Source organism: Ceratosolen solmsi, unplaced genomic scaffold (genome assembly GCF_000503995.2).
Source record: "Ceratosolen solmsi marchali unplaced genomic scaffold, CerSol_1.0 scaffold53, whole genome shotgun sequence".
Classification (NCBI taxonomy): domain Eukaryota; kingdom Metazoa; phylum Arthropoda; class Insecta; order Hymenoptera; family Agaonidae; genus Ceratosolen; species Ceratosolen solmsi.
Genome location: NW_011948441.1, coordinates 311,706 through 324,333, shown reverse-complemented (window position 1 = coordinate 324,333; position 12,628 = coordinate 311,706). Strand labels below are relative to the sequence as shown.

Sequence of the window (12,628 nt, the reverse complement as noted above, 5' to 3'; positions counted from 1 at the left end):
AAAGAGCGCTATTTGTTAAACTTTTAAGAAAGCATATATTAAAATTACATGTTATTGGAAATATATTTATTAAGATTAAATTGAACATGTTGAAATACGTAAAGAATAATGCATCCCATTACAATATGATATTAAAATTTCATTTCGGTTCAAATTACTAATGCCTTATATTTATTTACATTGAACTATTGAATAATATTGAAGATTTTATTATAATAATAAGTCTGAACAATATTAACATTTTTAAATATAAATTTATTATTTCTCTTCACAACCTTATCATTAATCATAAAAATAAAATTCCATTTAAATTATTTTAATAATTTTTACAATAGAATATCTTTAATTGACGATTTCCAATTTTAGAAACTGTAAAAATATTTCTTACAACACTTTCTTAATTTAATGGATCAATTATATTGAACTTAATTATACAAATAATTATTTAATGATAATGAGAATAAAAAGAAACTTTTGCATCAACTTGGTAACTCGATACTTGTGGTTTTGATAGATCATATTAGCATAATATTATATATATATATATATATATATATATTACAAGCATTCATCGTTATATTAATAATATTATTTGATAGATAAACTTGATAAAAAGTAAGATTAAGGAGTTGCATGTAAAAAAAAGACTATAGTTTAGTTACAGTAAAAAGTCGAGTTATAAATGTTTAGCTTGATATCTAAACTAACTTAAATTATATCAATTTTTTGTTAATTTCTTCCAAATGTAAAAGCATACCATTTAAATGAAGTTCATTTTAATTGTTATAATGACATTTTAACTAGATTTATTTGACTAACGACCAACTGTTTCTATTTTTTACTTATTCAATTTTCACTAGTCCAAATGTAATAATATATTTTTATGTCTTGTTCAGGTCTACTCTACTTCAGTCCCTGAAAATATTTTATCTATTTGAAGTGATAAAATTATCAGACCTTGGAAAATATTTTTTTAAATGGAAATAATTCCACGGAGTACGAAACTGTAATAACATAAGAAATTAAACATAATGGCATTATGTGTTTAAAGTTGCGATTTAAAAATATAATTATATCATCGATACTTTACGCAATTATTTTATTATGATATTAAAATTCGAAAATAGAAGAATTTCGCAATTTTAAAATTGCATATGAAACTTTTCTAGTAAATTGCAAAAAATAATAAACAATTGTGTATCTTGAAAATTAAATATATCCGTGATATTCAATTTAAATAAGTGGCGAAGGTTTAATATAATCGATCCTGTCAACGTGTAAACATCAAAACTAACCCTCCACTCGAAAGCTAATCCGCTTTATATCGAAATGAATTGTGATCATTAAATTAACGAACGATTACAATGCGATAAAATATTCAAATATCTTTGAATAATCTCTCTAACAAGTAAAAAAAAGGAAGAAAAAAAGAAAACACTTTCAGATTCCGAAAGAGTCCAAATTGCTTGGTAAAGACCTCCGGCGTGCCATAAATTTTCAGTACAACATCGTAAAGCATCCCCCTAACACATAACCAAGAAAAGGGAGAGAAGTTGGTAGACAAGATGCAACAAAATGGAATGAAAAAAAATGCTTATAGTGATAAACAGCAGCTGAAATTCTGTGGTCGTATAAATTGCGCATATACACTATACATACAGAGATATTTATCGACTCGAATGTAATAATTGAAATAATCTGCGTAAATCAAGCCTAAAATTGTCGATTATTCGCGATTATTGTACTAATATTCTCCTCGTATATCTTATTGTCCTATTGAATATCCATTGAACAGTAGATGAACGAAAGTGCTAGATAAGTATATATACGTATAGCGACAAGACATTTCAATGCAACATTAATGTTTCATAATTATTGAGTAGGAAAGACAGGCTGAGCAACTCGATACGGACTTCAATTTCGATTTTAATTTAGCTGACTCGAGCGAGTAAGAACATAGTGACAAAATTGTATTCTATAAGTCAGTGGAATGCAAAGGTCGTGTGTTTCCGGGTTTCGAGAAGATCCGTGAAGAGGGTCGGTGATTAACCGAGCACTTACCTGACCAAGGGTTGCGGCAGAGGAACCCGGTTGCTGAGGCTGGTGTTGCGTAGCCGATATCGGCGTCAGCGGCGTGTGAGGAGTGTGAGGCGTGTGAGGAGTGTGTGGCGTTAGCGGTGTGTGGTACTGTTGGCTGCTGTCACCGCCGGTGCTTCTCATCTCGAGGTCGGGACTGGTCTCGTAGCCGTCGTCCCTCGCCTCCTGTTTCACCAGCACGCCTGCAACAGACGCCATCCAAGCGCGTACAGACCCTGGCTTTTACAACAACTCCAATTACCCGACCTACGACCCTAGTTAAAAGTCAGTAGAGGCTCTTTTAGCCAGTCATTCGAGACAATATTTCACTAGAGTTCAGCTTTTGGCGTTGGCTTTTTAGATTTTCTTGTATTTTCCTTTCTTTTTTTTAAATTATTTTAACTATTCTTCATTAAGAAGAAACTCACCTTTGATAATGTTACTCTGTGTAAGAAGGAGATGGACAATTGAGTAATAAGGATCTTTATTTTGTAGCTGACGAGATTCCGTACGTCGGTGAAACAATTTCTTTTTTTATTCTCGAGTGACTTTACCATTCGCTCCGTAAGCTAAATTCCATTCGACTTCAGAATCAGACCTCAAACGAAATTTCAACGATTTTAATTTAGCGAAATCTATGTTTTGCGGGCAGAATGAAGCATGGTTTAAAAAAATCAACATTTCGTTACTCGACGATACATTATATTTGATTACAAAAAAATCAAGCTATCTCGCTCAAGTTGGATAATTGTATATGAATTATAAATTTTATTATCTATATTTAAACTATTAGAATAAGAGGCTTTCAGGACAAATTCATATGTTAATTATTTTCAAATAATGATCATATATGTACCTAATTATAAATAATTGATAATTGATATTGGTAATGTTTATATTTTTTATACTGTGCTTCTGCTTGTTGCCATTGTGCTTGGTGCCAATTATTCTAATTTTTAAAAACATATTTTATATACACAGTAAATGAATAAAATATATTGCATAATATTAATCAATAATCTATATATTCTAAAATTACAATAATAATTAATTGTATTTTTAACACTTCAACTAAATTTTAATTTTATTTCGATCATCATAATTAAAACGAAGAAGACAAAATTACTGAATAAATATGAATTAATAAGTTATTAATAATTTAATTGTTTAAAATTATTATTTCATATGTAAAGTTAATCAGATGTCACAAAATGTATTTCGAAAAAAAATTTGTTTACCTGAGCAGTTCATTGTTGCACCATTTGGAACCCCATTTGTCACTGGCGATGGATAAGACCTAAAATAAAAAAAAACCATTTTATTACAATACATATAAGAAATTTATTAAATGATATGTCGCAAATACTTATAATAACTATCGATATACACATATATAAATGAAGAAACCAATTTATCGTTCAAATTGTATAATTATAAAAATTCGTAAATTTTAATCAAAATAATAATTAATTAAATTATTTTAATTGTAGATTTATTATTTGGTCAAATATTTTTGTTGAAAATTAATATAATTTATACTCAATTATTAAATACACATTTACATTAATAACATATATATATATACATATATTGATGATATATACATCATTATATGCAATGAAATTATATCATTTTTTTATACTTGTTATAAAAATAATAATAAAAGTTATATTTTTATTGCACTTGAATGTTAATATAAATTTGGAATTTTAAAAGTAAACAAAAAAAATATTATAACTTTAATTTATACTTTTTAATTATTTAAGCGTTTTTATTTAATGTTAATTTATGATTAATAAATACAAAAAAATTTCTAATAAAAACTAATATCCGTAAAAATGAAGAATATGTACACCTTATGTATACGAAAATAAATTAAAAGAGTTATTTATATTTTCTCAATCACTACTGATAATTAATTATTGAGAATTTCTACCATGAGACAATGAATTTTATCTATTTTTGGATAAATTTTACGATTATGAAGTATTTACTAAATAGCGAATAACATAATTATATCCAGATGTGTATTTGATAGCTACTATAAGTTTTAGTTTAAATAAATAATGAAATATGTATAAAAAAGGGTTCAGAAGAAAAATTTTATATAAAAAGTGGTTATCAAAAAAGTTTTTAAAATTGTTAAAATGTGTCTAATAATGGAAAAAGGCTTTCTATATGTTAAAGAAGACTTTTGCAGGCATTGCCATTATTTGAAAATTATGTAAATTTTGTTTAACTTAAATAACACACATAAATTAAATGTTTCGAATTTGCCTTTCTTTTCTAAATATAAATACATAAATATATATAAATAAATATATATAAAAACTAAATATGCAATTAAAAATTATTTTAATAATTTTACTATGTATCGTAAATACTATATTCATTCAATTCCGTATAATGTAAAAAAATCTCTTAAAAGATATTAACAAATTATACCTGCATTTATACTTTCGTGCTTAATTTCTTTGTTTGATTTGGAAAATAAATAAAAGCTATATATGAAGATGGTAATGAGAATATCAGATTAGAATGCACAGTTGAGTAGGTGTAAGCATCGTGTACACTTTTAAATTAAACGATAAAACTATTAGCTAATATTTCGGGATCAGGTTGTATTGTAGATTTGTATAAAATTTATGTATGGTATTATGGCACATTATAATTCATTTACAATAGTTTTGAAAATCATTATAAAACTTAAATTCTTATCGTTTATTTAATTTCACTCCTAATTTCACTCACTAATTTAATAATATTCTATTCCAAAGACATTTCCAAGGCCCTATTCTAAGCTCAGGAATGTTTTAGCTTAACGAAATATTTCTTTCAATGAAACTCAAGACCAATCTGTTTAAAATAAAATATATACATAAACGTAAAAGAACAAACGATAAAAGAGTTAAAGCCCTTCGTCTGGACGACCCAGTAATCCCCGTGCTGGTACGAATATAAATGGGCGCGTACGTGTATAAAACTCACTTAGTCATAGTTAATCTTTAATTACACGCATGCAGGCGGATGCAGGTTTGCGTGCACGTGGATGAGAGCGGCCGTGGGAGGGCGCGCGCATGTGTGGGATCGTTTTGATTTAGAGACGAGCCGGTACGGTGCGTATGTTAATTGGAATTTCCTATTACCGCAATCTGATTGGGGAGAAGAGAAGAGGTTTTCGGGACCCGTGCCACAGTCTGCCTGAGCATTAACGCTCGATAGCGCCAAACTCCTTAATAGACTCTGCAATTCGATTTAGCCTAAGGACGCTATTCCTATATCCTTTCGGCACCGTCTCACTCAGCTGTACCAGCAGGGCGACAGGTTCCTTCACTCCTTCGATCGTTATTGCATACGAATTTATCACCTCGTGATGCGATGAGTGATCCACTTGACCGAATTTGCTCTGCATCCCACGCAATAATGCATAATTGTATTTCAACGCTGGCTTAACGATCGAACCATCTAGATCTATGAAGAGAATAAGCTCGACTCGACTTTGGAGCGCATTCGGATAAATAAAAAGAGCGATTCTTGAAACAGCCGCTTGAAACACTGATTGAGGAAATTAGATTTGACGAGTTCAATGAGAAAGTGTTCGGGACAGCAATCACTCGTGAAGAAGCTGAAGCATTTTTTGTAGTTTCATTTACGAACAAACATATGGAAATGTTAAATGTGAACATTGATACATATACGCAGTTTAAATTACACAATGCCATCTGTTTATGCGGACTTAATGGTTTCTACTGGGGTTGTAATATTTTTTTCAGCAACAAAATATACAATATACGGATTGTACATTTTTAAGAGGTAAAACGATGATATGAGTTAGGGTTGAAAATTAAAACAAAGAAATATTTATGTATTTAAATACGTGATTTATTAAATTTCATTTTTATAAATAATATAATTTTACATAGATCATATTCTCCTTTATAAGTGAATTTTATATTTTATATTTAAGGTAATATTATCACATTATGCCAATGAAAAAGACTATTTTCTATATTTTTTTGTTGCATAAAATGATCGAAGAAATAAATAAATATTTAAATACCAATTATATGTATTAACCATTTTTATCATAAATCACGTCAATCATTTTATATTAGTTTTATCTTAATTTGTCAGTTATGTATTAAATAAGATAGATTTGATTAATAATAATAATGATAACATATTTAATATAATTTACAATTACAGCGTTTTAGTACTATGGATTCAATATTTACGGTAGTATTTTTAAGACTCGTGAATTTCTTATAATTATTAACTTATACTAATCAAATAATTTCTGAAAATATTGTAAACTATATTCTTGATTTATTAATTAGTAAATAATAAAGAATTATATAGAACGTATATTTAATCTGGATACCTCAGTGGTATGTAGATAAAAATAATTTAAAAAAAAAACGTATATTGACAAGTATTCAATATTATTTATAGTAGCAAATTCACTTTACAAGTATGAGTTTTAATATAATACAATTACTTTTACATAATTATTATTATGATATCAAAGTAATAAAATTAAAATAAAAAATTAATTCTCAGAATTTGTGTGCACTGCAATTTTTATAAAAATAAAATATATAATGAAATTACTGTTACAGTATGATAAATATAAAGGTAATAAAACACTAAAACGTTTATACAAAAAGACTACAAATATTTATCGCTATAAAATAATATGACATTTTTAAATATTAACTGTTTATATAATTTATTAAATTAACGATCTCTTTACTGTAAATGTAAATAAGTAATTCGTTTGAATACAAGGATGCAACAGGTTTACAAGAGAATAGAAACAAAATATATGTTTCATTTCCACTTATATTTTGCGCGGTTAAATTAATCACAAATGATTTAAACCTTTCGTTGTTGTTTAACTTTGCCTTTTTCATATATAGTTCCACTAAATTAGCGAATTTTTCTACTGTATTATTTAATTATGCAATTTTCCTAACGAGTAGAAGAATAAGCATTTTGATTCATGGTCATTCATTTTTCACAACATTCACAACATTCCTATAGTATGTTTTATTAATACAATTAAATTATTTTATTAAATGTAAAAATTTGGATCTTTGCCTAATAGTTCATATTATATAGTTATTATACAACAAAATGTAAAACAATTTTATAGATGCATATTATATGCGCAAAAATAAAATATGTTAATATTAAAAAGTTTAGAATAGCAAGCATATAAATTATACATTTCATATACTTTATAAAATATTATTCAATATAATATATAATAATTCAAAATAATAAACATACTATATACAATTGAAAATAGTATTCTACTTCTTTAAAATAATATCCACACATGTTTTTGTTAGTTATTACATACCGTCAGAAAATAAAATTACATTAAACTATATTTGATAATTTGAGTATCATTCGATATTAAATATGATAATGTATCCTCTAAAATTGTTCGAAAACAAACTTGTTAACTATGATTTCTATTAATGAAACTATTATACATGGAGCTGAAGATTAAAATGTTCTTAAATATGATTAACAATATTCTAATATATAATTTACATATATGGAAAATTTTATTAAGTAAACTATTTAAGTTTGATTCATAATTGTATTATCAATAGGTTTTATTTTTTATAGTTTTTATAGTAAGCTTTACATTATTTTATGTTTCTTCAGATAGTATAGAATAAATATATAATAAATTGTATACATTGAATTCTCTATCAAAATATTACAAATCAATTCAACGACAGTGTTGATAGCTCGTTACTTTAAACATTAATTTCTTTTTCCACGCATTAAAAAAAAATTTAATTATTTCATGTTACATTTAACATTAAAACGTTTCATTTTATTCACTTTATTAATTGAATATATATATATATATACACACATATATTATAAGTATTTTTGTTATTTTTTTACAATATTATTTGTACAGAAAATTTATTTTCCACAAAATTTTTAGATTTTTGTTATTATTATTGATAGTAAATCCTGAAGTTTTTACTTCTAACACTTATTTAAAAGTAAGTAATATATTAATTTTTACTGAAATTCAACCTTAATAATTTGCAGTATTTCTAGTAATAATATTGATTGTATTAAACATAGGAATTTATCAAAAATATATAATCATTATAAATAAAGAATGAATACAATGTTTTTACTTACTAAAAATTAAAACAAATTGAGTAAATATTTTATAATTTATAAATTCAATATTATACAGTGATGGATATAAAGTATAATATATACTTATTCGAACAAATATTGTTTAAATCACTAGAATAGAAACACAAACTACTTTGACGTCTGTTTATAGCTATTTGTGAGTTATGAACTAAAAATGTTGAAATTCTATATCAATATTAGATGATTGATTATTTTTAATTTTATTTTAATTTTATATTAATATCATTAAATATAGAAATTTTATATCAATGTTATCTCTATATTCCTTTATTTTTCAATCTGTCGCTGAGAAAGAGGGTGATAAGTCAGCAATTGAGTGAATTTTTGAAAAAAGATTAAAAATAGAGAGAGATAGATAGATAGACAGACAGACAGACAGACAGACAGACAGACAGACAGATAGACAGGCAGGAGGGCAGACAGACAGACAGACAGAGAGAGAGCACGAGAAAAAAGATAGAAATGAGTTGGAATTGATGCAAATAAAACGCGGGTAAGTGTAATAATTAAGAGGCGCGGCAGCGCTCCTATAGCTTCATGGAGCCAAATATCGAACGAATGAGAGAGAAAATGAGAGGGGGGGTGCGAGAAAGAGAGAGAGAGAGAGAGAGAGAGAGAAAGTTAGCTAACCTCGAGGCTTTCTGGGTGCAGGGCTAAAGCAATCCGAGCCAGTCAGCGCTCGGATGACACGCGCTGCGGGGCTTTGACGCACAAAGCGAGGCCCCTTCCACCCGCCACCTTTCACGCACACTCACTCTCACTCTCTCTCCCTCTCTCTCTCTCTCTCTCTCTCTCGTCCCTTATTCCCTTTCTCGCTCCCGCTAGTTCAATCTATTTCATTCGTGGACATTAATTAATGCAGCCCTTAGCGTCTTGTTTTTTTGCTGTTACGGGTTGCCGGAAATATTTATAATACGAAATCGTCTGCTAGAAATCTAGTCCAGTTTTAAAACTAGAAATTGAGCAATTTGCTTCAGCTATATTAAAAAAAGTCGTTCCACCGTCAACACACGACAAAAAGTTGTTCTCTGCGCTCTTTAGTAGGTAATGAGAAGTGATGCGGCGCAGATAATAGACATTCTAATCGTAAAATTTAATGTTTTGATTGTTTTGATTTAAATTTCAAAATATATATTAGTCAATTAATAATAATTTTAAATCATGGATGTTTGACAATAGATGTTTTAAATTTTTTTTGTCAGAATATATTTTGGGAAATAATTGTGTTTGAAGTATTAAAATTTTTATCAAATGGTTTTCTTATAATTCAAACAAAATTTATGTAAAACGTAAATGTAAATATATTTAAATATATAAAGATATGCATATATATAAATATATGTAAAGGGATATATGTGATATATATATATGATTATTATTTGAATTGGTAATAAAAATTTAAATATAATTTTAGTATTATAAAAATGGTTTAAACAACGTAGTCAACAAAACAATTTAAAAAGTTTTAACATGTAATGAATTGTCCAAATTGAGTAATCTTATACAAATATCAGATACTGAAATAAATGCAGCAGACATATTTATAATTACAAATTTGTTTATTTTTTATAAATACATCCTACGTTACAATCATTTATAATAAAAACGTGTTCAGATGTACTGTTATTTTCTAAAATTATTTGGTGAGAGAGAGAGAGAGAGAGAGAGAGAAAGTTAGCTAACCTCGAGGCTTTCTGGGTGCAGGGCTAAAGCAATCCGAGCCAGTCAGCGCTCGGATGACACGCGCTGCGGGGCTTTGACGCACAAAGCGAGGCCCCTTCCACCCGCCACCTTTCACGCACACTCACTCTCACTCTCTCTCCCTCTCTCTCTCTCTCTCTCTCTCTCGTCCCTTATTCCCTTTCTCGCTCCCGCTAGTTCAATCTATTTCATTCGTGGACATTAATTAATGCAGCCCTTAGCGTCTTGTTTTTTTGCTGTTACGGGTTGCCGGAAATATTTATAATACGAAATCGTCTGCTAGAAATCTAGTCCAGTTTTAAAACTAGAAATTGAGCAATTTGCTTCAGCTATATTAAAAAAAGTCGTTCCACCGTCAACACACGACAAAAAGTTGTTCTCTGCGCTCTTTAGTAGGTAATGAGAAGTGATGCGGCGCAGATAATAGACATTCTAATCGTAAAATTTAATGTTTTGATTGTTTTGATTTAAATTTCAAAATATATATTAGTCAATTAATAATAATTTTAAATCATGGATGTTTGACAATAGATGTTTTAAATTTTTTTTGTCAGAATATATTTTGGGAAATAATTGTGTTTGAAGTATTAAAATTTTTATCAAATGGTTTTCTTATAATTCAAACAAAATTTATGTAAAACGTAAATGTAAATATATTTAAATATATAAAGATATGCATATATATAAATATATGTAAAGGGATATATGTGATATATATATATGATTATTATTTGAATTGGTAATAAAAATTTAAATATAATTTTAGTATTATAAAAATGGTTTAAACAACGTAGTCAACAAAACAATTTAAAAAGTTTTAACATGTAATGAATTGTCCAAATTGAGTAATCTTATACAAATATCAGATACTGAAATAAATGCAGCAGACATATTTATAATTACAAATTTGTTTATTTTTTATAAATACATCCTACGTTACAATCATTTATAATAAAAACGTGTTCAGATGTACTGTTATTTTCTAAAATTATTTGGTGGAACTTTTTATAATAACATTATTTTATTTCTGTGTTTCGCTATAACTAAAAAAGAAATTTGAAAGTATATTTTCTTGAATAATTGTAAATTATTAACAAAGACACAGTTATAACATTTTAGGTAATTTTTAAGGTTATCTTAACGATAAACAGACTAATTATTAATAATAAACAAATACATAAATTTGATATATAGTTGAATAATTTAAAATTAAAATTCATATTGGTCAAATTTCTTAAATTATTGTCAAATCAACTCATTTGTTTAGAAGATAAAATTTTCAGTTTTAACGCACAAATTAGTCCAGTAAAAATCTGGATTTAGTTTCATATATTAGATGATCTATCTATCACTCAGTCTGTCTGTCCGTCTGTCCGTTTGTCTGCCAGCCCGACTAACGGATGATAGTTTTACCTTTACCCACTCGGTCCTAATTATGTTGCATCTCAATTTCAACTTTGCTTTATCAGAATTTTACCTTAACCCTTACATAAAATTATCTGTAATATTATAGTATTTTTCTCCCTGCCGTAATTATAGCGTATTTTCTTCAATTAGTCTTCCTCTCACTCTCTGCCTGTGTATACATATTGTAAGAACTTTGCTTTAAGCGCAAGAGCGACAATTTCCTATTTTGTTTTATGGATTAAAGTCTAGTACAATATACATTGTACTAGAGTACAATTTTTAAATTTTTAATTTTCTCATTACACTCTGTACATATTTATCTATTTAATTTTTATAATTTTGAATACAGTATAATTTAATGTAAATTAATAATCGGCAGTTCTTTCCCATTCTTTAGTCCCGCAAACTTGTTCTATCGCTTTTAAAAATTTCATAAAACACGTGCTTTATTACTTTTAAGTTAGAAAATAAGTTCTATAGTTCTTCTTACTTTATTAACATTAAATATATTTTCGTCGTTAAAATGAATTTAGTTAAAAAAAGTTAGGAAACAGAAACTGTTCAGTATGTTTGAATAAAAACAAATAAAAATTTGAATGTAATAAATGCAACGTTATATAGAATTCTAACATAAAACATCATTCGGATATCGGTGAAAAGAATAACGCTTAATTTTTTTTATCTCAAGTCTTTTAAAATATATAAATGATTTTAAGTGAAATGATTATCAATACATATTCTATAATCGAGCCTCCTTTATGAAATTGCATGCGCCATCGTATCGTATGTGCTTTAAGTGTCAAAAACGATTAATTACATGCTTACGGTTATTCCTAATCTTATATTTGTATTTGCCTATTAATCTTAATTTAGAATTTTACTTAACTTATTAATACTTGAACACTATTGTTATTCAAATGAATAATCGAGTTGGTGCTACTGCATGTAAAGATAATAAATTAATGCTTGTAGTAACCTGTAGTAACGAAAGAAAAAAGCGATAATTTTTATTTGGCAATAATATATTAATATTGGCTTCTTTATATGACGGAAAGTCAAAGCTTGTTAATAAATCGAGGGCGATTGTCTGTTATTTCTTCATGACCAATTTAAAAATTTTATAATAGAGGCAATTTGATTAGATAAGTTCTAATGATTTCTTGATAATAGATAGTGATGTGTCTGTCAAATAAAGACTTTCTAAAATATATTTAAAGAACATCAAGATGATGTTCTTATCATGCAT

The 12,628-nt window shown here is 27.2% G+C and overlaps 1 protein-coding gene across 2 annotated transcripts in view; it reads right to left on the bottom strand.

The window, feature by feature from the left end:
* Window positions 1-12,628, bottom strand: part of Tdg (Thymine DNA glycosylase) — a 152,781-nt gene that overhangs the window by 65,525 nt on the left and 74,628 nt on the right. For both annotated transcript variants that reach the window (XM_011503861.1, XM_011503862.1), the window contains exons 2-3: window positions 3,315-3,373; window positions 2,062-2,279 (exon numbers count right to left, since the gene is read on the bottom strand). In XM_011503861.1, coding sequence (XP_011502163.1) covers window positions 2,062-2,279; window positions 3,315-3,373 — 277 coding nt within the window. The remainder of the gene's footprint in view (window positions 1-2,061; window positions 2,280-3,314; window positions 3,374-12,628) is intronic.